This window comes from Aquila chrysaetos, chromosome 21 (genome assembly GCF_900496995.4).
Source record: "Aquila chrysaetos chrysaetos chromosome 21, bAquChr1.4, whole genome shotgun sequence".
Classification (NCBI taxonomy): Eukaryota; Metazoa; Chordata; class Aves; order Accipitriformes; family Accipitridae; genus Aquila; species Aquila chrysaetos.
The window spans coordinates 12,016,348-12,040,236 of record NC_044024.1 but is presented as its reverse complement, the minus strand read 5'-3'; the positions used below and the strand labels follow the sequence as shown (position 1 = coordinate 12,040,236).

Here is a 23,889-nt window from a genome sequence, read left to right as displayed (position 1 = left end):
CAGTTTAAAACCATTACCCATCATCCTATCACTACACTCCCTGTTAAAGAGTCCCTCCCCATCCTTCCTGTAGGCCCCCTTTAGGTACCGGAAGGCCACTATAAGGTCTTCCCAGAGCCTTCTCTTCTCTAGGCTGAACAACCCCAACTCTCTCAGCCTGTCTTCATAGGGGAGGTGCTCCAGCCCCCTGATCATCTTCATGGCCCTCCTCTGGACCCACTCAAGCGGGTCCATGTCTTTCTTATGTTGGGGGCCCCAGAGCTGAACACAGTACTCCAGGTGGGGTCTTACCAGCGTGGAGTAGAGGGGCAGAATCGCCTCCCTTGACCTGCTGGCCACACTTCTTTTGATGCAGCCCAGAATGCGATTGGCTTTCTGGGCTGTGAGCGCACATTGCCAGTTCATGTCCAGCTTTTCATCCACCAGTACCCCCAAGCCCTTCTCCGCAGGGCTGCTCGCAAACCACTCACTGCCCGGCCTGTATTTGTGTTTGGGATTGCCCTGACCCATGTGCAGGACCTTGCACTTGGCCTTGTCGAACTTCATGAGGTTTGCACAGGCCCACCTCTCCAGCCTGTCAAGGTCCCTCTGGATGGCATCCCTTCCCTCCAGCGTGTCGACCGCACCACGTAACTCGGTGTCGTTGGCAAAGTTGCTGAGGGTGTGCTCAATCCCACCGTCCATGTCACTGACAAAGATGTTAAACAGTGCCAGTCCCAATACTGACCCTTGAGGAATGCCACTTGTCACTGCTCTCCACTTGGACATCGAGCTGTTGACCGCAGCTCTTTCAGTGTGACCAGCCAATTCTTTATCCACTGAGCGGTCCATCCATCAAATCCACGTCTCTCCAATTTAGAGACAAGAATGTGGTGTGGGACAGTGTCAAATGCTTTGCACAAGTCCAGGTAGATGATGTCTGTTGCTCTTCCCTTATCCACCAATGCTGTAATCCCATCATAGAAGGCCACCCAATTTGTCAGGCACGATTTGCCCTTAGTGAAGCCATGTTGGCTGTCACCAATCACCTCCTTATTTTCCGTGTGCCCTAGCATAGTTTCCAGGAGGATCTGCTCCATGATCTTGCCGAGCATAGGGGTGAGACTGACTGGCCTGTAATTCCCTGGGTCTTCCTTTTTTTTTCCCTTTTTAAAAATGGGAGTTATGTTTCCCCTTTTCCAGTCAGTGGGAACTTCCCCGGACTGCCACGACTTCTCAAATATGATGGATAGTGACTTAGCCACTTCATCCACCAGTCCCCTCAGGACCCACAGATACATCTCATCAGATCCCATGGAACTTCTGCACCTTCAGTTTCCTTAGATGGTCTCAAACCAATCTTCTCCTATGGTGGGCGGTTCTTCATTCTCCCAGTCCCTGCCTTTGCTTTCTGTGATTTGGGCAGTGTGGCTGGAGTAGTTGCCAGTGAAGACTGAGGCAAAAAAGTCATTGAGTACCTCAGCCTTCTCCATGTCCCAGGTAACCAGGTCTCCCATCTCCTTCCGGAGAAGGCCCACATTTTCCCTAGTCTTCCTTTTATCACTGACATACCTATAGAAGCTAAATCAGAAGATAAATAAATTTTTCTCCATCCCCTCCCACCAGAGCAATCTGCCTGGACATGGCAGGTTGTGTTCACCTGCCCTTTAGCACCTTCTCAGAGCAGTGTCAGTGGTAACTGCCCTTCTCATACTGCCTTCGCTCTGAGTTTTTTGCTGTAGCGTTACAGCTGGCACAGATTTCCTCCAGGGCCTTCATGCCTCCCACAAGCATTGCTCAGCCACAACATGCATTCGTGACCATCTGATGTCATTGCACTCCCATAGTCTGCTCCCTCCCTTAATCTTCTCTAAATTATGTCCACTCCCAAGGAGTCCTCGCCACGGCTCTATCAGTGACAACGGACAGAAAAGGAACAAAAACTGGGCCATCGCTGGTCCCTCTAATATACATGAGAAAAACAGAAGACCTGGCTTTCAGGGGTTAACATGTCAAAAGCAGGAGCTGGAAAATTAGCAGACCTCAAGCAGTAGTCCCAAGATAGGTTCAGATAAAACTGCTTGTGTCTCTGTGGACTTTGCTGGTCATTGTCAGCTGGAGACAACAACTGGGCACCATGGTTTAAAGCACTTTGAACTCTAATCCCCGCGGCATAGTGGCTGCATTCTCCTGTCAGGATTTCCATCCTCTCTGAGGTCCTGGCAACACTACACAGGAATCACAGCAGCCCCAGATACAACAGCAGGGCGAGCTGAATAGCTGGGACCCACTGCTGCTTTCATCACGCCCAGGGGAGCTGACAGTCAAATAGAAATGCGTAATGTCTAAATTTTATCCTCATTTAAAGCAGAGCGTCTGGATTCCTCTGTAAAAGATCCTAACAAATTCCTCACGTAGGCAGACACGGTGGAGCTGGCTAGGACACCCATGGCTTTAATTGGACACGGGAGAAGACTGCCAGGGAAGACAGGTACCTCAGCTTATTTACATCACCCAACCTTATTTAGTATATATGAAAACAGTCCATACACATGATAGGAAACTTTTCCAAAGGTTTTTGTGTCAGGCTGTGTAATTCCATGTCGGGGCATGAGCAGAAAAGGAACCTGCCCATGCCTCATCCCACTGCAGCCGCTGCACAACCTTCCAACCCAGCTGAGATGGTGCCCCTTGCTGTCACCTGCCCCCCAGACACAGAGTGAACAGGGAAGGGTGTTTTCTGCAGCTGGATTATAAAGTCATTAAAAAGCAAACATGCTGGGTTCAAACTGGCAGAAATCCCAGTGCTGCCTCTCTGAGGTTTGTTGCACATGCCAAGGACTGGAAAAAGAGATGAAAGGGCTGGGGACACGCACCAGGTCTACACACATGGTCCAGGACACTTTATAACACTCCACTAAATCCCACTTTTGAAAAGCACCTTGGAAATACTCCTGCATCTAATGAATATTCATCTCTTGCTAGAGCAACAGGACTCCATCCTCGTACTTTTAACCGGGCTCCTTAGAAAGGCACAGTAAAAATGCTGAGTAAAAAGATCAGGAACACAAAGGGACTAGACAGAATCCTTTAAAGAGCTTTTCATCCCTAAGTCTTTATTGTTTCTACTGGAGACTTGAAAATACCATTTATTTCCCAAAGTATTCTCCTTTTCCTGACAAATGGTGTGCTTTTTCCTAGTGGATGTGCTCTGGTTCAGCTACTTGCTGTGTAACTCTGGTAGCGTTTACAGTGCTGCAGGTGAGCTTCATTCCGAAATACAACTCTTCAGACCCATACCTGCGATAAAGTGATTGTCTCTACAAAGGAAAGAATGGGCGGGTCTTGTAGAGTCAGTAAAAATCTGAACCCAGATGGTTCTTCCTGCAACCGAGTGGCTTTGAGTAGCAGAGAGAGGATTTATCTAAAAATAATCCCTGTGAAACAAATTATACAGGCAGAGAAGCAGGCAGAAGGCAAACAGCCAACAGAACTGCTCCCAGACGCGGAGGTTGGGTTTTCTGCTCCTACACAGAGGGGAGCGGAACCCAGATGTTCCAAGGGGGGCCGCTGGAGATGCAGCCCTTCTCGACCTCCCACTCCTTGCTCGGCCTACCACCCCCCTTACACCTCGTATTTTTCGCAGTCTCTCCCTTTCTCTCAGCCGCCCGCCCCATTTTGGCCTCTACTTTTCCTCTGGCTTCCGCGGCCGCCCTGACCAATCGCAGGCCAGGCGGTCAAGCGACGGCCAATCGCAGGCCTCCTCCTGCCCTCCGCCCCACCCCCTGGAGGGGCTGCCGAGCAGCCGCGCACGCCTCCCGTCCCCACCCCCCGCCAGGGGCCGTGGTCGAGGCGGTGGGCGGGACCGCAGGGAGACCTGCGAGCCACGCCCAGCGCCCGTCCGCGCCAGTGCGGGGGCGGGCAGGGCCCCGCCCCCGGCCGCCACGGAGCCAATGGGAAGCGCGCCGAGGCGTGTCCGTGGGGGCGAGGAGCCGCTGCAGGGCCCGCGCGGCTGGCGGGAAGGGGTAAGATGGCGGAGTAGGCGCGCGTCGGCGTGGCCTGCGCTCACCGTGCCGCGTCCCCGCGCAGGAGGCGGGTGGGTCCCCGTGCGGCAGCCGGTTGCGGTGCGAGGCGGAGCGGGGAGGAGGAGAAGGCCGCCACCATGCCCAACATCAAGATCTTCAGCGGGAGCTCGCACCAGGACCTGTCCCAGAAGATCGCCGACCGCCTCGGCCTGGAGCTGGGCAAGGTGGTCACCAAGAAGTTCAGCAACCAGGAGACATGGTGCGGCGGGGGCGGGGCCGCACTACAGCTCCCGCGCAACAGCCTGCAGCAGTCCCAATGACAGTCAGACCCAGGAAATAGATTTAAGGACCTCCAGTTTTGAGGGGAGCTTGGCAAAGATCAACACCCTTCGAGGCCATGCCTACAGCTTTCCCAATGGGTTTCTGCAAGTGCAGCTGGATACCAGTGAGCTCCTGACTATCCTGAGGCAATGTGTGGTGAGCCCTGATGTCCGGGACTGCAAACCCTACATATCCCAGCTGGCTGAGTACAAGCAAGAGCTCGCCCTCAAGTTCAAGGAGTTTCGGGCATCCTGCCGCCGCGTGGCAGCCGTCGACAAGAGTCCTACCCACATGCTCTCTGCCATCACGAGCAGCTTCCAGGTGCTAAGCAGCCTCATCGAGATGTTTGTGAGGCTGGTGTACATCATGCACTCAGAGTCCCAGTGTGGCCTCCCACCCCTTTTCAGTCCTAACTTTTTCTCAACCTCTACATCCCTTTTTGGCCTCCCACCGCTTTTTGGCCACTACTTCCTTTTCAGCCTCCCACCTCTTTTTGGCCTTCCACTCCCTTTTATTCTCACACAACTTTGAGGCTTCCCAGCCCTTTTTGGCATCCACTTTTCTCTTGGCCTCCCTCCCCTTTTCGGCCTCCCAACCCTTTTCAGCCTTAACTTTTTCTCAGCCTCTGCTTTCCTATTCATCCTCCCACCTGTTCTCTGCCTCTACTTTTCTTTCTGCCTCCCGCCCCTTTTTGGCATTCACTTTTTTTTCCAGCTTCTACTTTTCTTTCAACCACCAAGGCAAAAGGCAGAGCCTTGTGTTATTCCTAACAGAACGGGCTGTGAGGCAGTGCAGTCATAAAGCAACAAAAGAAAAATAACCCTCAGCCACAGGCTTTCTATATGAAAATGTGTCCTTGATTAAGTGGTGGGTGGTAATTAAGTGGCAATTGTATGCAGGAATGTGCTAACAGAGGGATAAGGGCTACTTGTCTTGACTGTCATCACCGTGAAAGTTGATGGCATTAATGCACTGCTTAAAACTTCCTGGAAGATGTATTCTCAGGGCATGAAACACAAATGTATTTCTGATTAAATGCATCTCTATAGAATCAGGTAAATAAAAAGGGGGGTTTGCCATTTGTGGGCTTTCAGGTTCTCCTTAGTTGGACAGTGATTTACTTCACAATTTTCAAAACATGAAGGAACACAGCAGCTCAGGCTATGAGCTTGTTCTTTCTGATACCAAAACCAACTTGTACATGTCCGCATTGTAAACCACCACAGGAAAATTAAATTAAATACTTTAGATTGGAAGTAGATAATTTATTATATTTTGCTTTCAGAATGAAGCAAGCCAACTGGAATTAGGTGCTTTAATTTTGAGAAAGGGTGCCCACACAAGAGTTGAGATACTCCAATCCACTTTAACAGCCAAACTTCACTTAGGCTGTGGTCATTTCCCTGAGCATCTTTTGACAGGCAACCTGACTTACAGGTCAATGGTTTTCGACTACTTAGTCCCTCCCTTCGTCCCATTTAGGCCAAGAACCAGATAAACATCTCCCTTTCAAAGCTGGTTCTCCTTGTCCCTTCTTCAGTTAATGGCAATGCAAGCTGCTAATAGACAAGCTATGGCTGAGGAACCTCTGGAGCAAGCTTTTTGGCTTTGTTTGACTAAGACTTCGGTGGATTAAGAGCTTCTTCTCAATCAAATCTCTGAGATTATCCTGTTCCAAGAGCTTTGCTAGCGATAGTGATAAATCGTTAAGGCCGATGGACTTTTGTCCTCATAACCAAAGTGCTGTCTAACCTACAAAGACATTGTGGTAGCTGAAACACTGAAGGGTATCAGGGACTTTTCTTAGATAGCACTCGTGGCCATTTAACACTGCTGTGAGCAGTGCAAGGCAGCAAGACGATGCAGAGCTGGAGAGACTATAAGCGGCCACAGCACCCAGCCCGTGGCTGTTAGCCTTTGGGGAAAAAAAGAAGGTGTCACCCACCAGCAGTTCCACAAAATCTCCCCTCCTGGGGGCGCAGCTTCCACCAGCTCACTGGAGTTCCTGAGACCATGCTTGGCCTCTAGCTCAGAAAGGCAAAAAAAAAAAGTATTTGATTTTACACATGAAAGGTTGCCAGTCCCTGGTTTACAGGATTAAGGATCTAATTTCATCTTTTGTCAGATTTTTCACTCCTGCAAATCCCATCTCCATGATCCCAGGAGGAAACTGACAGACATGCCACTTCAAAAGTCCTGTGTAGGGGAAACTCAGACAGAGTTCATCAATGAGGGGCATAATTTGCATGTTTTAATATGCCTTCCACTCCCTTCAGCCTCAGGTTCCCAGTGCTTGTTTCACGAATAAACAGGGAGGGGACAGGGATGTTGAGGCACAGAAGACACTCATTCTGCATGCAAGAGCAGGGGAGGGAAAAATGGAATTTAAACCAAGACTGAAGCAAATGGTTCAAAACCAGAAACAAGTATTTTGGGGACTGGAAAGAAGTTATCCATCTTCCAAATTCTTCAAACTGCAATAGCAGCAATAAACCTTCTGTAGTCTGGTTTGCGGGGAGGAGAGGCCTTGCAGGTATTTTTAGACTACAAAGCTTTATCACTGGAAAGTATGCACAGAACAGCCATTGCAAACTTCCAATTATCCCAAACTATCATTTGAAAAAAAAGTTGTGAACTGTGAAAGGCCCATGTAAGAATGCCAACAAAATTGCTGGATTTTTTTTAGGTGTCTTTCAGACAAAAATACAGGAGTCATTAGTAGGGAGTGGTTACAGTGATGTGGATTTTGTGCAAGAATATGGCTGCTAGAAATTTGGGAGGTAACCACAAAACCCGTCACTTGAACCACCAGGTAGCCATCTGACGGTGAAGTTTTCTTCTGTGTTATTAAGATGAGCAATGTTTAGCAACAAATTAGAAGGAAAGGGCTGTATTATTCCTTTCCCATTCCTTGGATTCGCTGTATGTCACAGCATTTCACAAGCTGCTATAGTTACACAAAAAAAATCTGAATTACCATATATCGATATTCCAGTTCCCACCAATGCTAAGTATGGGAATTAATATATTTTAATCCAGATGAATTCCCAGTTTAATGACACCCTCCAAAGGGTTATAGAAAACCTCCTGAAAGTATGATTTTGTAATCATTAGTTTACTGGCCCTTGGGGATAGTGACAGCAGCATTTTGGGCCAGGATAGTTGCAAGACGAAATAAAGAGAATGAGGCCAGCCTCTGAACTGCGGACTATTTGTTCTGGTTGAATTCTTAAGGACTCAGAGCAGTAACTTATCAATGCCAAATTCATTGCAGAAGTTTGTTGTCTATGAGACAGTCAAGTAAAATGAGTAGGAATTGCATGACTGCATGCAAATTTTGAATAAGCTGTTTGTGGCTTATTATTTAAAGACCTTTAAACACAATGTTTATTTTTGCAAAAGCTAAATTAATCTGCATAATGTAATCATGTACAGGCTGAAAGTTCACAGGAGACTAATTACAGAATTAGGTACAAAACCCTGATTATAAATGTAAAAAAACCCTCAGAAATTAAATTAAACAGTCTGTTAAAATAGTACCCACATGGGTTTTAACAGTGATTCAGAAGACAGAAAAAAGCACCTCTGTATTTGCAATTCAGAGTATCCACCACAATTATGATTTTTTTTAATCTCAAAACACGGCCAAAGGCCATTTCCAACAGGCAAATAAACAGCAGAAAGTATTGCTGCAAATTCTGAGGACAGGTGCAGAAAATGTTGATTATGGCTATCATGATATTTTTTTCTGAGTTTGCAGTGAGACCAGTTGGACTGGCTGTACGTGTGAGAAGTCAATGCTTCTTTGCACATAAAGCCTGCTACCATCATTTCACTTTTGAAATGGGATCAACTCACGATTCAGCCAAAGGAAAAGAGACCGAGGACATCATCCTTGAAAGAAAGGGCAAAGAAAATCAATTATTAGTATTTTTGTAGAGTAGAAGTTTGCAAGACAAAAGAGCGAAAGGTTTATCTTCTGGTGAAGAAGGCAAGCACTGTCCTTCCAGAATTAAGAACTACCTCCAACTTGAGAACGGGGACACATAGTCCCACCCAACCTCTGAAGCGAATAGCTGGGGACCGGTCCCAACCGCTGGGTTGAGCGCGGCCGGTCTGGGCACAGCTGCTCGGGCAGCAGAGCTCCGTTTCCGTGCTGTCCTCAGCTCTGCGCGGCCTTCGGGTGAGGCACCTGGCCTTCCGTTTGTGCTGGAAAAGCCACCATTTCTCTGAACGAGAACCTATTCCCTGTGAAAACCACAGAGGAACATGAAATGGTGGGGCCCAGCGGGCATTGCTGTGCCTGGGGCTCCGCAGGCCGTCGCCTCACGGCTCGGGGGGGGCCTTTGCTTGGAGGCAGCTACAGCGCAGGGCGAGCGAGGGGACCCGCGCGGCGCCGGGCTGCCATGCCGCAGCACCCCGAGCCGTTCGCGGCGGTCGGCGGCCGGGGCGGGGGGGCGGGGGGGGGGGGCGGCCGCGCGGCGCTGCCCGAGACGCAGCGGGGTGACTGACCCCCCGCGCAGCGCCGGGGAGGGTGCGGCAGCCCGGCGAGGCGGCGCCTGCACAGCCTGTCTCGGGGGGGGTACGGTGCCTGGCGAGGTGACGCCGGTCCAGTATGACACGGCGGTAGAGCAGCCGGGCAAGGTGACGCCCGTACAGCATGCCACTGGGGTACTGCATTACGCCGCGGTACTGCGGCCCGGCGAGGTGACGCCTGCTTAGCGCAGGGCAGGCCGCGGCAGCGGAGGCAGGAGGCAGCTGGCGCAGGCACACCGGCATGCTGAGGTAACCCCCGCCCCGCCGCCGCGGGGCTCCTCACCCGCCAGGGTCGGAGGCCGGCGGGGGACGCGGGCACGGCGCCCTGCGGCGGGAGCGGGGCCATTTTCTCTGCCGCTCCCCGGGGCCCCCCTGACGGAGGGGAGCCATCATGGCCGCCGGGGTGGGGGTGGGGGTCGACTGTCAATCATGCGACCAACGAACTCCGTCCCCGTCGTCCCCCCCCCCCCCACCACCACCACCCCCCCCCCCCCAGAGCCACGTGGGGCAAGGCCGCCGGCCAGCTCCGGCCGCGGCCGCCCTGACCAATCGCAGGCCAGGCGGTCAAGCGACGGCCAATCGCAGGCCTCCTCCTGCCCTCCGCCCCACCCCCTGGAGGGGCTGCCGAGCAGCCGCGCACGCCTCCCGTCCCCACCCCCCGCCAGGGGCCGTGGTCGAGGCGGTGGGCGGGACCGCAGGGAGACCTGCGAGCCACGCCCAGCGCCCGTCCGCGCCAGTGCGGGGGCGGGCAGGGCCCCGCCCCCGGCCGCCACGGAGCCAATGGGAAGCGCGCCGAGGCGTGTCCGTGGGGGCGAGGAGCCGCTGCAGGGCCCGCGCGGCTGGCGGGAAGGGGTAAGATGGCGGAGTAGGCGCGCGTCGGCGTGGCCCGCGCTCACCGTGCCGCGTCCCCGCGCAGGAGGCGGGTGGGTCCCCGTGCGGCAGCCGGTTGCGGTGCGAGGCGGAGCGGGGAGGAGGAGAAGGAGAAGGCCGCCACCATGCCCAACATCAAGATCTTCAGCGGGAGCTCGCACCAGGACCTGTCCCAGAAGATCGCCGACCGCCTCGGCCTGGAGCTGGGCAAGGTGGTCACCAAGAAGTTCAGCAACCAGGAGACATGGTGAGGCGGGGGCGGGGCCGTACTACAGCTCCCGGCGGGCCGCGGGGCGCTGCCACGCTGGGGTCCGCGCAGCCGCCGCGCTCGGAGTGCTGGGATTTGCAGTGCGGGGCGCGGGGTGGGCCCTGCGGCCGGGGCCCGGCCCCGGGGGAGCGGCGGCTCGACGCGGGCCGCGCTCGGAGACGTCCGCTGAGCGCGGAGCACTCCTGCCTGGGCCCCGCTGGGGCGGAGGGTCTGCAACGCATCCCGCCCTTCTCCTGCGCGCAGCAGCTGCGCAGCCCGCGGGCAGGGCCGCGGCCGGGGCCGGGTCTCCCTTGGGCGCCCTCCAGCCAAGGGGCCGCCGTGCAGCGCCGCTGGCTCCGCTCGAGCCCGCTCCCCGCCCGGGGCCCCGTCCTGGGCGGCAGCGCTGGGGCGGCTCGGTGATCGTGCCGCCGGGCCGGGGCTCGCGGAGCGCTGAGTGAGAGCGAGCGGGAGCAGCCGGCGCGGTAACGCGTGACACCCCGGGCAGCGGCGGAGCCCCGGGGAGGTGGGCTCTCGTGGCGGGGGCGGAGAGAGGCCGGGGCCGCGGCGCTCCCTGGAGAGCTCCTGGCGGCGGCGAGCCATGTGTCGGGCGGCTGCAGGGCCCCGGCCCGGCCCGGCCGTGCCTCTAGCGGCCTCCGCGGAAAAGCGCCGGCCTGCCCGGCGGGCCGTGCCGCTGGGTGCTGGGCTGCCGCCCGCGGGTTTTGGTGGTCTGGCTGCACTGGGGGCCGCGGCGGTGCTACGCGCGGAGGAGAGGGTCTGTGTCACCCGGCCGCTACGACGGGGGTCGGAGCGGCAGAATTCAGCAGCCGGACCTTGCCCCCTCCACCCCAAAAGCTAGGAGCTGGTGGGAGCGCACCTCCCGGGGTTCCAGCCGCGCTGAAGAGCCTCTTCCGTGCTTAGGCAAGACACTGACGACTTGAGGCGTGACAGCTTTGCGCTTAGTGTGTAGCTGGTGCCTTTAAACTACTCTGAAGAGCATCAGAATCTTAAAGGTATTGATAAAATTATTCAGGGAAGAGAAGCGGCTGGACACCACCTTGCAGCCGGTGATGCAGTTGCAGTCATGCAGTCTGTGTTGCCCCCCAAGCTCTGAAACCTAAGATTCGTCTCGTTTTCTGTCTCTATGCTTTATAAGTCTTGCTGCCATCCTGCTTGAAGAAGCTAGAGGAAAGGAGAGGATAAAAATTATTTGGAGCCCTTAAACCTTGGTTTAGAGAGGTACACTAATCACATATACACCACACAGTATAATACAAAGAACCTTGAATGACTGGTCCAACCCACTCCTTTCTTCTGGAGACAGTAATTTTTTCCAGGAGAATCCAGGATGTACACATGACATAGGATATTATGTTTCTATTGCATGGGTATTGATTGTAACTGAAATCTTCAGAGGTAGTACAAAGAGTTTGAGGAGAGTTGTAAAAAAGAGTCTGTTTGATTTACAGCCATTGCGACTGCACTGTTCTCATTGCCCTTTATCAATTGCTCTTATCCATCCAGTTAGCTAGCCGGCAGGTTCTTATGTCAGCAGGTAATGTGACTTTAAGATCTAATATACATCTTATTTACCCCAATAAACTGATAGCAGATGCTTCTCAGATAAAGTAATATTGTTTTAACAGAGTAGTTGATTGGTACTTTTGTACAATAAGTGTCCTGAATTAGCTTAATATTAGGCTGTTAATAAGCACACTTGGAGATGACACTTGTATGCTAACTACTGTTTATTTACACACTTATCTAGCAGAAAGTTCTCATGCTGGCTGAAATTCTTCACAAGAAGAAGCATCTTGGTGTATGCTGTAAGATGCAATAAAGATGACAGCAGTTTGCTGATGGATATTGAGCAGTAAGACTATAAATACCTAGCAGTTATCAAGAACATTTTGGAGAAGAGGGGAGGAAGATCAGAGAATGAAATATTAAAATTAGAAATCTACCCTAAGGTGCTCTATAAATGAAGCCATTAGGAGTGGGTTGGGTGATTATCTACTTGTTTCTAGAGTTTGATGTGGCAGCAGTCTGCAGAGTGGGTGAGCATCTCTAGTGCAAGAAGCAGCAAACTGTGGAAAAGCTCTGTCCTCAGTAGACTGACTTCTGGTTACTTCCAGATGTGTGGCAGGCTTCTCTAATCTGAAATGGTGGAAGTACTTAGTAGTTAATCTGTTCCTATGAAAGGCCTTATGCAGGATGGTCATGTATGAAACCTCAAACCTAAGACTACTGCTTGCTTTCCAACTCTGCCTCTGGTGCAGGTGTCTTGATACACGCGCTGAAGCTGGCAGTTTGCTGCTGGCAAACAGGACCTTTGGCTTGTATTCAGTCCCTTCATCAGCAGGGATTAGTGTGCATTACATCCAGGAGGAAATTAACCCCAAAAGCCTTTCCAAAGTGCTGGAGGGCTTCTCTGTTCAAGCCAGTGAATAGCTGTTATGACTCTAAATCTAATAATAGGCTGCAGTGTAGCTTCTGGTAGAAGTTTGGCTTTGCTTTCTCTGCTGACTGGCTATCATCCTTGCTTCCTTTGTACACTGCTGCTTTTAGCTGAGGTGGTTGTACTTCTTTCTGATTCAGGGGGAACGAGGCCTGTGCTGGGGTGTTTACATGCTCAGCTTGTGTTGAGATTGAGACTACACGCTGAGTGCTTTTAGCCTTACTGACTGAACCATTAAATTTGATCAGTGACCGATGTAAAATAGTTACTGAGCAAATAAGCAACAGTGTTCCTGCTCAACACCCTTGCTTATATGACACTGTCACCCACAGACCCTTGGGAATGCAATCACTTGGTTGCTCTGCAGGCATACGTAATGGCTGTGTTTTAATTTCTACTTGGATACAACTCTCCTTTCCTCATCTGTTCCCAGTGTGGAAATAGGCGAGAGTGTACGCGGGGAGGATGTCTACATTGTGCAGAGTGGCTGTGGTGAAATCAATGACAATCTGATGGAGCTCCTTATCATGATAAATGCTTGTAAGATTGCCTCAGCCAGCAGAGTCACAGCTGTCATACCCTGCTTCCCTTACGCTCGGCAGGACAAAAAGGACAAGGTAAGGAATGGTGTAAAGGTTTCTGCTGGGAAGATGAATGCATGCCTTGAAAGTCCTGACTGCTGGATAGGCATTAGATGAAGCTGAATATGTAGAAGAGGAGATAAAACTTATTTTAATTTCTTTAAACCTCAGGGCATTGGACTGCAAATGTATCTTTTCATAAAGATCTAGTTCTTCTTGAAAGTACATGAAGCTGTAATCACCTGTTGATGAAAAGATGCAATGTTAATGAGTACTCCTTTTAGTAACTGCTTGTGAATCATTGCCTAGAAGTGGAAGACTGACGTCTTGATGAAGGAATTGAATTTGTCTTAAATACTGTTTTTTCCTGTACCAGAGCCGAGCTCCAATATCTGCCAAGCTGGTTGCAAACATGCTGTCTGTGGCAGGTGCAGATCATATAATCACCATGGACCTGCATGCATCTCAGATTCAGGTAGGAGCTAAAATCGGGGAAGTACTTACCTGCTCCAATCTAAGCCTCTTTACTGCCTTGCAGGCTTCCCAGTAGTCTGCTCTTTTTAGACACAGCAGTGATCAGGACTTGGGAACATGAGACTGGAAGGGACTTGTAGAATCAGTCAGAAGAGGATGGGGGATGGGTAACATTATAGATGTTCTTGATCAGACTAAGCATATTGAGTCCTGTGTAAATGAATGTTGGGCTAGTAAATGATCCATGCAACTTTATTGCCACATAGTGACACTGTGTATTCTTAACTGGTCCTTTGAGGAATTTGAGATGGAGAAAGGCTTTATCAAGAGTGTTCTTAAATATTGAGTAGAGCTTTCTGATATTTACCGAGTTGTCAGGGAGAAGTGAGCAGTCCTCTGTTTGACACAGTGGCTGATAATACTGCTGCCCTGAGGTTAGCTCTGCCTCCAGATGTACTGGCACAGCTGCTTGTGAGGGTTCAGTTGACCAGGACAGCGATCTGACAGCTTGCTGCTGACAAGGTGGGCAATCCCACTTGTATCCATTCAGTGCCATCCTTCCACATCAGTTGGCTTTGGTTCTCTCCCAAGCTGTTGGTGAACTGAAAATTATTCATGGGTTTTGCTGGCTTAGTGAACAGAATAGTCTCACAGAGCAATTGAAATCTTGACCAGAGCTGTGTAAGAGAAGTGGCAAGAGTGTATACCAGGGAGAGGAGGGAGAGCAAGCTGTTAAATTATCAGTCTTGTTTCTTTCCACCTTGAGCAAGTGCTCTGAGACCAAGAAACCACCTCAGTGCAACTGAAAGGGGTGTAGCAGAGGGGATGATACCTATTCTGTTGCTGCAAACACTTGAATCCAGAAGGCTAAAATACCTCCTGCCTGGTGAAGTAGGTGGGCTGGCTGTTTTTTTAACAGTTGAAAATGCAGCCATTCACACTTCAGTGTAATTTCTTCCAGTATAATTTGCCCAGAAATACTTTGTCTCAGATGGGAAAAATCTATGGGGGCACAGCTGAGAAGACTTCCTGAAAGATCATGGAATAAAAGAACAGAGCCCAAGGGGGTATGCCTCTTCCCTAAGAGTTGTGATGTGTGCCATAGGGTTGACTCACCAGCAGCAGTGGTGAGATTTGATTGAATAATTGGGTTTGTGTATATAAGCTTCCAGCATCTGGCTGGTTTCAGCCTGGTTCTTGTAGTTGCTGTGTTGCTGAGTGCAGAAAGAATGATGGTAGGAAGGATCTGTTACCCCTGTTCCTTGAAGCATTCCTTTAGAGTAGCTGCCCCCTCTCCTGCCTATTACTCCCTGTCCAGGATTAACTTCTGGCTTTTAGTGACCTTTGAGGTTTACCTGGAGGAGTCTGTTGGGTCAGTGTAAAGTTGTGGAACCAGCTGTATTAGTTTAAAAACAAATGTTACTCAAGCCTTTTTCATAGGTTTCCTGTAGGTGCAAACAGTGTAGGTAATGAGCTTTAAAGATTGACTTTGTAAACAGGCAGCTAGCTGCTCTGAAAATGAGTGTGTTTGATGCTGGTTTTCTGCACCTCCTTAGGGACAGAACTAGTTCCATGTTGTGAAGGTGTCAAATGTGAAGTGTTATTTATGCTGCTAAACTATTTCTGGCTCTGAAGACTTCTTATATTACTATTTTGTGTATCCCAAAGGCTACTGCCCTTGCATTAAGGGAAGTAGAAAGGAAAGCTGAAAGCTGTGGAGAGGTGGTGGCTGCATGCCTGATGATATAGAAGGCTTCTTCCAACTGTTTTTGGAATGTGACCTTCAGCTGTATCTGTTCCGGTTGTCTTCCTTGCAGGGTTTTTTTGATATCCCTGTTGATAACTTATATGCTGAGCCTGCTGTACTGAAGTGGATCAAAGAGAATATTGCAGAGTGGAAGAACTGCACCATTGTTTCACCAGATGCAGGTGGAGCCAAGAGGTAAGCTGTCAGACAGCTAGCTTGGGGTGCTTCTGTATCTACTTGAATTCCTGAGAGTGCTTGTGACCTTATTCTTAAGACACATGTTCCCTCTGCCAGCCTACCTTCTTTAAGACAGTCTGTGGCAGCTAGTGAAGAGTGGTCAGATGTTCTTCCTAGGGAATGTTTGGAAGGTTTATTAGGCTACATGGAGAATTAAATAGCTTCTAGAATCACAGCTGCATAGGTAGGAATTGCGCAATTACTACATCCCTTGGACTAAAACAGTTTTTTGTGGAAGGGTAATTTATGCAGGTTGAAGGAGGGAATCAAGACAAGGTTACTGCTGCTGCTTAATGATACATTTTCATCCAGGCTGTTTTCTTTGCAGTATTCAGCTTAGTCTCTTGAGATGTTTTCTTACTTTACTACTCTTGATTTGAATATCTAGCTGGGACTTAAGCCTGCTGCTACTCTTCCTCTTCCCTGAGAGCAAGGAAGATAGATGGTTTCTTTCCAGAAAGCAGCAGCATATGTTACAGCACATTTCTACTTCAATAGTTTGACAATCTCCCATCTTTCTGCAGATAAACATGCCAGTTTGTGGGCAGTTCAGAATGTTCTCAGGTGCTTATTAGGAGAAACTAGGCTGTTCTTGATGCTTCTGTATAAGGGCTACATGTGAACATCAAAGGGATGCAGATGTGTTCTTTAATCTAGGACTGTAACACCAAAATGTTGGTGCATGCTGACCTGATTCACATACTTTAGAGTGTTTTAAGCTATCTATTGCAAACAGCCAAGAGATACTACTGCTGTAGGTCATTGTATGTTTTCCTGTAGCTTTGTTATGGCCCGTGTATTGGACAAGACCTTTTGTATATTCAGCTACTTCTGTAGCTTGTTGCATAATGCAGTATATGAAATGCCAAGTCAGCCAGCTATAATCTGACTCCTGAAAAAAAAACTCTTCAAAAGCCACTTAAACTGAAATGTGTTGATCTTAGCTGGTGCAATACTTTATGGCAGTACTGCAGAACTAAATACTTCAGTAAAACAGTTTAGTTTAACAATCTTGAGTAGGGCTCCCAGGCTGATGAGTCTGATCTACTGAGGCTAGGAGTCTACTCATCTCAAGTGTAGAATTTCTTAGGGGCATGTGTATTTTGTTCCTTCTCACTCTTAATACTTTTAAATTCTTTACTATTCATCAGTATCAATATATAAAGTTTAGGTCCCTCTATTAAGGTTGTTCTGTGGTCACTTTAGTTAAAGTAAATGTGAGGTGGTGGACTTGCAGTTCTTGGATGTGTACTCCTGCCACTGTCCTTGTGCCAGCACTTGTATGCATGACAGTTGAATGCTTATATGAGTGTAAGTAAACCCCTCTTGTAGCAAAACGTAAGCCTTTGCAGTGTAGCATTAAAGATGACAACTTCCCGAGCATTCTGATCACTTCAAGTTTGCCAAACTTGCTGGTTAAGGTTTGTTTTGAGGTTTAAGTGCAAATTAATTTACAGTGGTCAGGATGAAAGACTGTTTTATCTTAACCTAGTTGCTTTCATTGGGAGAGATTGGATCAGAGATTGCAGTTCAACTGCTTGAAGGGAAACTAAGGAGGCAGAGTATCTTCTATTAATTGCTTGGGAGCAGTAACAGATGTGGTGACAGCTTCTCTTACTGCAGTGGCAGTCTGTGCTTAATAGTTTTAAAAGAGATTTGATTGAAGCTGGTGTGTGGAGTTAAGTGTTGTTTGGAAACTGTTCTCTCTTCAGAGTGACCTCCATTGCAGATCGATTGAATGTAGACTTTGCCCTCATTCACAAGGAGCGCAAGAAGGCCAATGAAGTGGATCGCATGGTGCTGGTGGGTGATGTGAAAGACAGAGTGGCCATTCTGGTAGATGATATGGCAGACACATGTGGTACCATCTGTCATGCTGCAGACAAGTGAGTAGGGCTGACTGATTCTTTCCTAAATCAGAAACCTATTGTTAGTGAATGCTATGTAATGAGTTAATCAGATTATTTGCATATCAAGTTTCACAAAGTAATATATGGTTTCTTGATTATCTCATGTCATACAATATAAGTAAAAAGCCTAAAGTTCTCACAGAAGACCATAGTGTCTTTTTTTTATTTGAAAAATGCTTGTGTTGAAAGTATGTCTTCCACTACAGTCACTGACTATGCTAGGCAGAACTAAGTGCTGTCGGGTCTGTCAGCTTAAGGTCATACATCTGTATTTCTATTAGAAGTAAGCTTTTCAAGCTTTGATATCTTTCAAGCCTTCTGTACTAGAAATGCCAGCATATGCAACACTCAGTATTAAGTATCTGCTACCATGTGTTGGCAAAAATCACCAGAAGGTGATTTGTATGATCTAGTCCAAATGTCTCAGGGCTAAGAACAATATTTTTTCAATGTATACTTTGCCTGTGGTGTATTTTATGGTAATTGTTAAACTGTTTTCTTCCCCCAAATCAATAGTGGGCTGGAGGGGGGAGTCAAAGATAGCCTGTCCCCTAAGCATATTGTACTGTCTCCTTTCATGCTTACCATGTGCCCTGCACTAATGTCAGTTTAATACTTGCTAAGAATTTCTCATCCTTCTCCTTTCCCCCGCCTTGTAGGCTTGTGTCAGCTGGAGCCACCAAAGTTTATGCCATCTTAACTCATGGGATCTTTTCTGGGCCAGCAATTTCTCGGATCAACAATGCCTGTTTTGAGGCAGTTGTAGTCACAAACACAATACCCCAGGAGGACAAGATGAAGCAGTGCCCTAAAATCCAGGTGAGCATCTACTTTCTCCTCTGTCACTCCTGGGGGGTGGTAGCACTTGTCTGTCCTCCTGTTGGTGCGAAAACCCATAATACTGTTTAGTGTTTACAGCAGTTCCGTTGGTACTGGAATCAGTGGCAGAGTTGACTAGTTCTCTTGTTCCTATTGCTGTAGGATAACAGACCTGTTACATTGATAAAATGCACTTCTAATCCAGCTCATCTTAAACAGTGCATTTAAGTAAATTTTTTTCAGGGCGTGTTTTACCTAGATCTGATCAGTGATCTAATGGGGCCGTGATGTAAGCAAGCAGTTGTATCTGTACACTTTGGAGGAGTAATAGGCTGATGACATGTAATACTGAAGCAGAAGTAGATAGGAACTTCTAAAGTTGGTAATGCCAGCTTCAGTTGTATATCTATCATGTAATGCCCAGCCCTTTAAGCAGAGTATCCCTTGCTTTTGTAAAGCAAAGTAGGCCTGGTCTGGGGAAGGTGGATGCTTCATGTCTGGTCATAACAGCAGTGCAGGTGAGCTGGAGAGGGAGTGTAGTCTTGTCCCATGGACAGGTCTTGCTGGTTTGACTAAGAGCAGTTGACACAGCTCCACAGTACAATGTTCAGATACTTGCCAAAGATAAACAAAAACACTTTGCCATCCACGTGAAAGCTAAAAGCTGGTCTCTTGATGTTCACTCTGTGTCTTGGGTTTTCCATTTAGGAAGAGTACTGTGGCATTTTGTTTCCCAAGCTGAGGCTGACTTTCCTGGAAAAAAAAAAAAATGGCTGTACAACTTGAGCTAGGCAGAACTTGAGGATTTCCTGTGTTAATGGACAGCTGGAACTTGCAGCTTTACCTGAGCATTCAGGCAGAATAGGTCCATCAGAAGCTTCAGGTACTACTATAGTGCATACACAGCCAAGGACATCCTAAATACTAGCTTCACAGCACAGATATACACAGGCATTTGGAGAAGTTTTGGAAAGTCAATGGCGCTGCTAAGACTCAGCTAGTACTGTGTTGTAAGTGTAGCAGATGCCCCCGTACTGGGATTCTGGTGAAAAGGAAGCTCAGCTGGTTGAAGCTGCATTGAAGCTTAAGCTGCTTTTGGAAGTAAGTTATAAGCCGATTCCAAACTGCTGTTGGGTTGCATTGTTTTCAACACTAACTTCTGGATGATATTCCTGCAGCTGAGCACATCTAAAAGATGTCTGATGCTTCAACATCTTTCCAAGCTCCACACTATAGTTAATGTAGGCAAAATGTTAAACTGGTAATCAGTATGTAAATAGCTGTAGCCAGAGATTGCAGTGGAGTATTTTTTTCAGACTCTCACTTAACACCTCACTCTTTTCAACTAACATCTGATGTTCAGTGCTGAGAAATACAGAACTAAAGGATTTGTCATAAGTCTCATGCTCTGTCTGCTCTGCAGCTCTTAAGTTTTTTTTTTTTCTTTCCTTCCTTAGGAGGCAAACTATCTGGAAGAAAGAAAATGTAAAATATGGATTCCGCTTAGTTTCCTTAATGCACCATGAACACGGTGCTTCTTACTGAGACTACATATATTGAAGTACTTTAGCTGCTGGGGTTCAGAGCTAGAGTTTTACTGAGACTTGATTTTTCCCTCCTTTTAACTGGATTACCCCGCCAGGTGGAGCCAGCACAGTGATGGGAGCTGAGCTGCAGCACAGTCGCTTCATCTTTCTTAGGCTGCTGGCAGTGATGGTAAAGCCTCGTGACTCAAGGGAAGCGATCTGATCTTGATTTAGACTCCCTTAACTTCTCTGCAACCTACACAAAGTGAATAAGATAGTCCTAGGGTAAACAGACTGAGCTTAGGGAGTCTCAGCAAAGGAAGGTGACAGTAGACTGTCATCCTGACAAAGATCAACAGTGAAATAATTCTTGTAGTGCTATATGTAGAATATCTTCAGAATTATATGTAAGTAAATCCCAATCCTGTGTAGAAGTCATTTGTCTGGCATGTTATAGATTTGGGTGATGAGTTTACTCCTTAAGTTCTTCCTAACTTACCAGCCATTCTTCCAGGCTTGATGTCTTTTCTCAGTGACGGTGATGCATCTTTCTTCCCCTCCAGGTGATTGACATCTCAATGATCCTTGCGGAGGCCATCAGGAGGACTCATAATGGGGAATCTGTCTCCTACCTATTCAGCCATGTCCCTTTATAACAACAGATGCCAGCTGCTGCTTGTATGGCTTTTTTTAAAACCAAAAGTTGTTCAGCTTGTTGTAAAGTTCAGTAGAAGACTCTGCTTGTTCCAGTGCAGTTCTCCACAGCTCCTCCTGCTTAAGTCAGGCTTACTGGCTCTGATCCCAACGCTGGGAGGCTGGGGGGAGAAGCTCATCTCCGTAACACTCCAACTCCACCAGCAACCCTGTGCATTGGGGCTCATCAGTAGTATTGACTCTATTCTGCAGATCTGTGGAGAGCGGGACTGACACATGGCTAATTGCCACAGTTACTTTGGGGTGGGGGAGGGAGAGGGTTTGTCTGTGGGCAGTGTTAGATATCTGGCATGCGCACCCTAAATTGTTTGGGAAGTAGAGCTCCCTAGGACATGGTGGTCTGGATCTACAGCAAGAGCCTGAGTGACTGCTGGCTGTCTTACCACTCTATGCCTGACAGTATATGGGGAAGAGCAATGGGGAAGGCTTGTATCTTGGCCAAGCTTGACCCTAGGTGAAGCCCTGGAGGACACTTGGGAGGTGGTTCTGCTACAGCTTCCTCCCGTGAAAGGAGATCAGTTTAGCTTGCAAACTTGAATTCATCTTAATTACTGATGAAATTAAATGTCCTATAGCATGCTACACAGCAAAGTGAAGGTGAGAGCATAGTCTGTGCAGTACTGCCTCGCTGTGTTAACTTAGTGGTGAAGGTGCATCCTGGACAAGCATTCCTCTCCCTCTTAATGTAGAGGACTCATGGTGGTTGTGTGCTTTAGTTTCTAGTGTAGGCTAAGACCAGTTCCTCAATTTCACAGCTTACTGTTAGCCTTGCTAGTGACTAGAGGACTGCTGTCATGTACTATAGCTGCACCTTGACTTGCTGTGCAAATCCTTGATCCTTTTTTTTTTTTTACCAGTACACTAGTAAACTGAGCCTCTTTATCCCATAGTAGCTTGGTTGTTGCATCTAGCAAGTGCCTGCTCAGACGCTGGGGTGACCTGATGCACAACAGCTTTGTGTCCAGCTGTCTTAGCCTCTCATTGCCTGCAGTCCTATTGTCCTGTAAGTTACTGACACATTCTGGTTGCTTGTCCTGGTCACTGTCTGCCTTGCCTTGAAATTGTTGCTCCTTGCAAAAGATCTTAAACCAAGGAGCATAGGAGGTTGCAGGACTACAAAACCTGAAGAAGCCTTTGGAGTGGGTCTGATGCTGCTAATGAGTTCTTACAGCAATGGGTTGAAGAGGCTGGTGATACATAGTACTGGGAAAACTGTAGATCTAACACCAACCTGACAGGCAGCAAAGTGCCTGAAAGAAAAATACCAAAACTAGAGCTGACTGAGGCTCCCAGATGTAATAAGTATCATCTGAAACTTGAATACTTAGTAACTGTACCAGACAATCGTAAGGTAAACTGTTAAGTCTCTCCTGGACTCTTATGGGGTTATAGATGAACCTGTTTTATGCTCTGGTTTTTATAAGCACTCCTCTTTTACTTGTTTTTGAGCTGGAGGAAGGGAAAAAGGGAAAAGAAGGAACTTGAAACTACTTGCTAGAGTAACCAGCATGGCTTTGAGAGGCTAGGGGCTGGGGTATAAGTGGAACTAACTGAAAGACTTGGTCAAGATCTAGGGGAGTACTTCTTTAGTTGTGCCTTTTACTGAAGAGTTCTCTCCCTTCCTAGAACTCCTGTCCTGTGGCAACGTTAACACTTCTATTACAGTGTAGGGTTTTTCTTTTTGTATAAGAATTGGTGTTTGTCTCGAAAATGTGTGTGTCTTGCTTGTTTGCTTTGCATCCTGCACTGAGCTCTACTGAGAGTCTGATTCCTGCCTCCTGTATTGGAGCCCCTGCTGCCACACTGCGAATGCCCTAAGACCCAAGAGCCAGGACATCGGAGCAGCAGTGTGAGGATTTTCAGCAGCATTTGTGTTTAAATTTAAGACCTGATGAAGGAATTAAACTTTTATTTAAAAACCATGGCCTCTGCCTATAAATGCTTTTAAAAACCTTACAAAGGTGATGTGCATCTTCTGAGTTGGATCAATTGCAAGGTAGATCATGGAGTAATGTTATTTGGAAGGGGACCTTGGAAGGTCATCTGGTTTAGCCCTCTTGCAGCAGGGCTGACTCTGAGGTTCAGCTTGGCTGTGCTCACATGGCATGGAAGAAAAAGCTTGGGACCAAGCTGCTTCTCTTAGCAAGCAGTGGCTTTTGTCTGTTTCTGATTTCTTAGACTTAATTGTTAGAGGTGGTAGTGCAGTTTCTCTTGTACTGTTCAATTATGTATCTGAGCAGATCTGTTCACATAATGTTCAGGTAGGGGAAGACCTGAATAGTTTAGCAAGTACGAGTGAAGAATTGCTAAGTATTTTGCACAAAGCTAATGATCAGAGGCAGCAGGATTATGTCCTGAGAAGTGCTTGTTCTAACTAAACCATCATCCTTTCTCATTGTATATTGTAGACTTAGAAAGTATAAATGAAGTCAGAAGGATGACATGGTCTAGAGAAAGGTCTTTGGCCTTACTATAGACTTCCAGGCCTAGATTGAACGTTGCCTCAGAAAACAGACCATGGCCTCAGGTAGACTCTGAGGATCACTACTGTCATTCATCTGTTAAAACATATTTCAGTACTGGTCAATGAATAAGTGAACTGTGTATTTTTTCCTCAAATAGCAGGGGTGTGATGTGGGTCTTGTCAGGGACAAGCCAGCCAGCAACTAAGCCAGCAGCAGCTCAGGCCCCAGCCAGCAACTAAGCACCACGCAGCTGCTCACTCACTCCCCCTGCCCTGCAGTGGGATGGGGGAGGAAAATCAGGAAAAGAAGTAAAACTCGTGGGTTGAGATAAGAACGAGGTAAGAACGGTTTAATAGAACAGAAAAGAAGAAACTAATAATGATAACACTAATAAAATGACAACAGTAATAATAAAAGGATTGGAATGTACAAATTATGCACAGTGCAATTGCTCACCACCTGCCGATTGACACCCAGTTAGTCCCGGAGTGGTGATCCCCTGCCCCCACTCCCCCCAGTTCCTATACTAGATGTGACATCACATGGTATGGAATACCCCTTTGGCCAGTTTGGGTCAGCTGTCCTGGCTGTGTCCTGTGCCAACTTCTTGTGCCCCTTCAGCCTTCTTGCTGGCTGGGCATGAGAAGCTGAAAAATCCTTGACTTAGTAGAAACACTACTTAGCAACGACTGAAAACATCAGTGTTACCAACATTCTTCTCATACTGAACTCAAAACATAGCACTGTACCAGCTACTAGGAAGACAATCAACTCTATCCCAGCTGAAACCAGGACACAGGCTTCACCTTCCTTAGAGAAGAAACAGAACATGAGCTTTCCAGCCAAAAATTTGTACAAAGGTGACCATTACTATTGGTGTGTGTATATACTGCTTTCTTAGTTACTTTAATAAAATCTGGGGGTTGGAGTGAGGAAGGGCACGGACTTAAAATGCTGTATGACAGCACTGTAGCTCTGAAAAG

The 23,889-nt window shown here is 48.1% G+C and overlaps 1 protein-coding gene across 3 annotated transcripts; it reads left to right on the top strand.

Annotated features, from left to right (window-relative positions):
• The first annotated feature begins 3,987 nt into the window (after positions 1–3,987).
• Positions 3,988–22,363, top strand: PRPS1 (phosphoribosyl pyrophosphate synthetase 1). Of its 3 annotated transcripts, none has more exons than XM_029996561.2 (8): positions 8,995–9,110; positions 9,778–9,978; positions 12,867–13,050; positions 13,391–13,489; positions 15,306–15,430; positions 17,185–17,358; positions 18,042–18,201; positions 20,291–22,363. In XM_029996561.2, exons 1-8 carry the CDS (start codon positions 9,103–9,105, stop codon positions 20,381–20,383), a joined length of 1,044 nt encoding a protein of 347 aa, XP_029852421.1. In that variant the 5' UTR covers positions 8,995–9,102; the 3' UTR covers positions 20,384–22,363. The 3 variants fall into 3 exon arrangements, with proteins under 3 accessions (XP_029852423.1, XP_029852421.1, XP_029852422.1); XM_029996562.2 differs by lacking the exon at positions 20,291–22,363 and adding an exon at positions 19,659–20,284; XM_029996563.2 differs by lacking the exons at positions 8,995–9,110; positions 9,778–9,978 and adding an exon at positions 3,988–4,263.
• Positions 22,364–23,889: the final 1,526 nt, after the last annotated feature.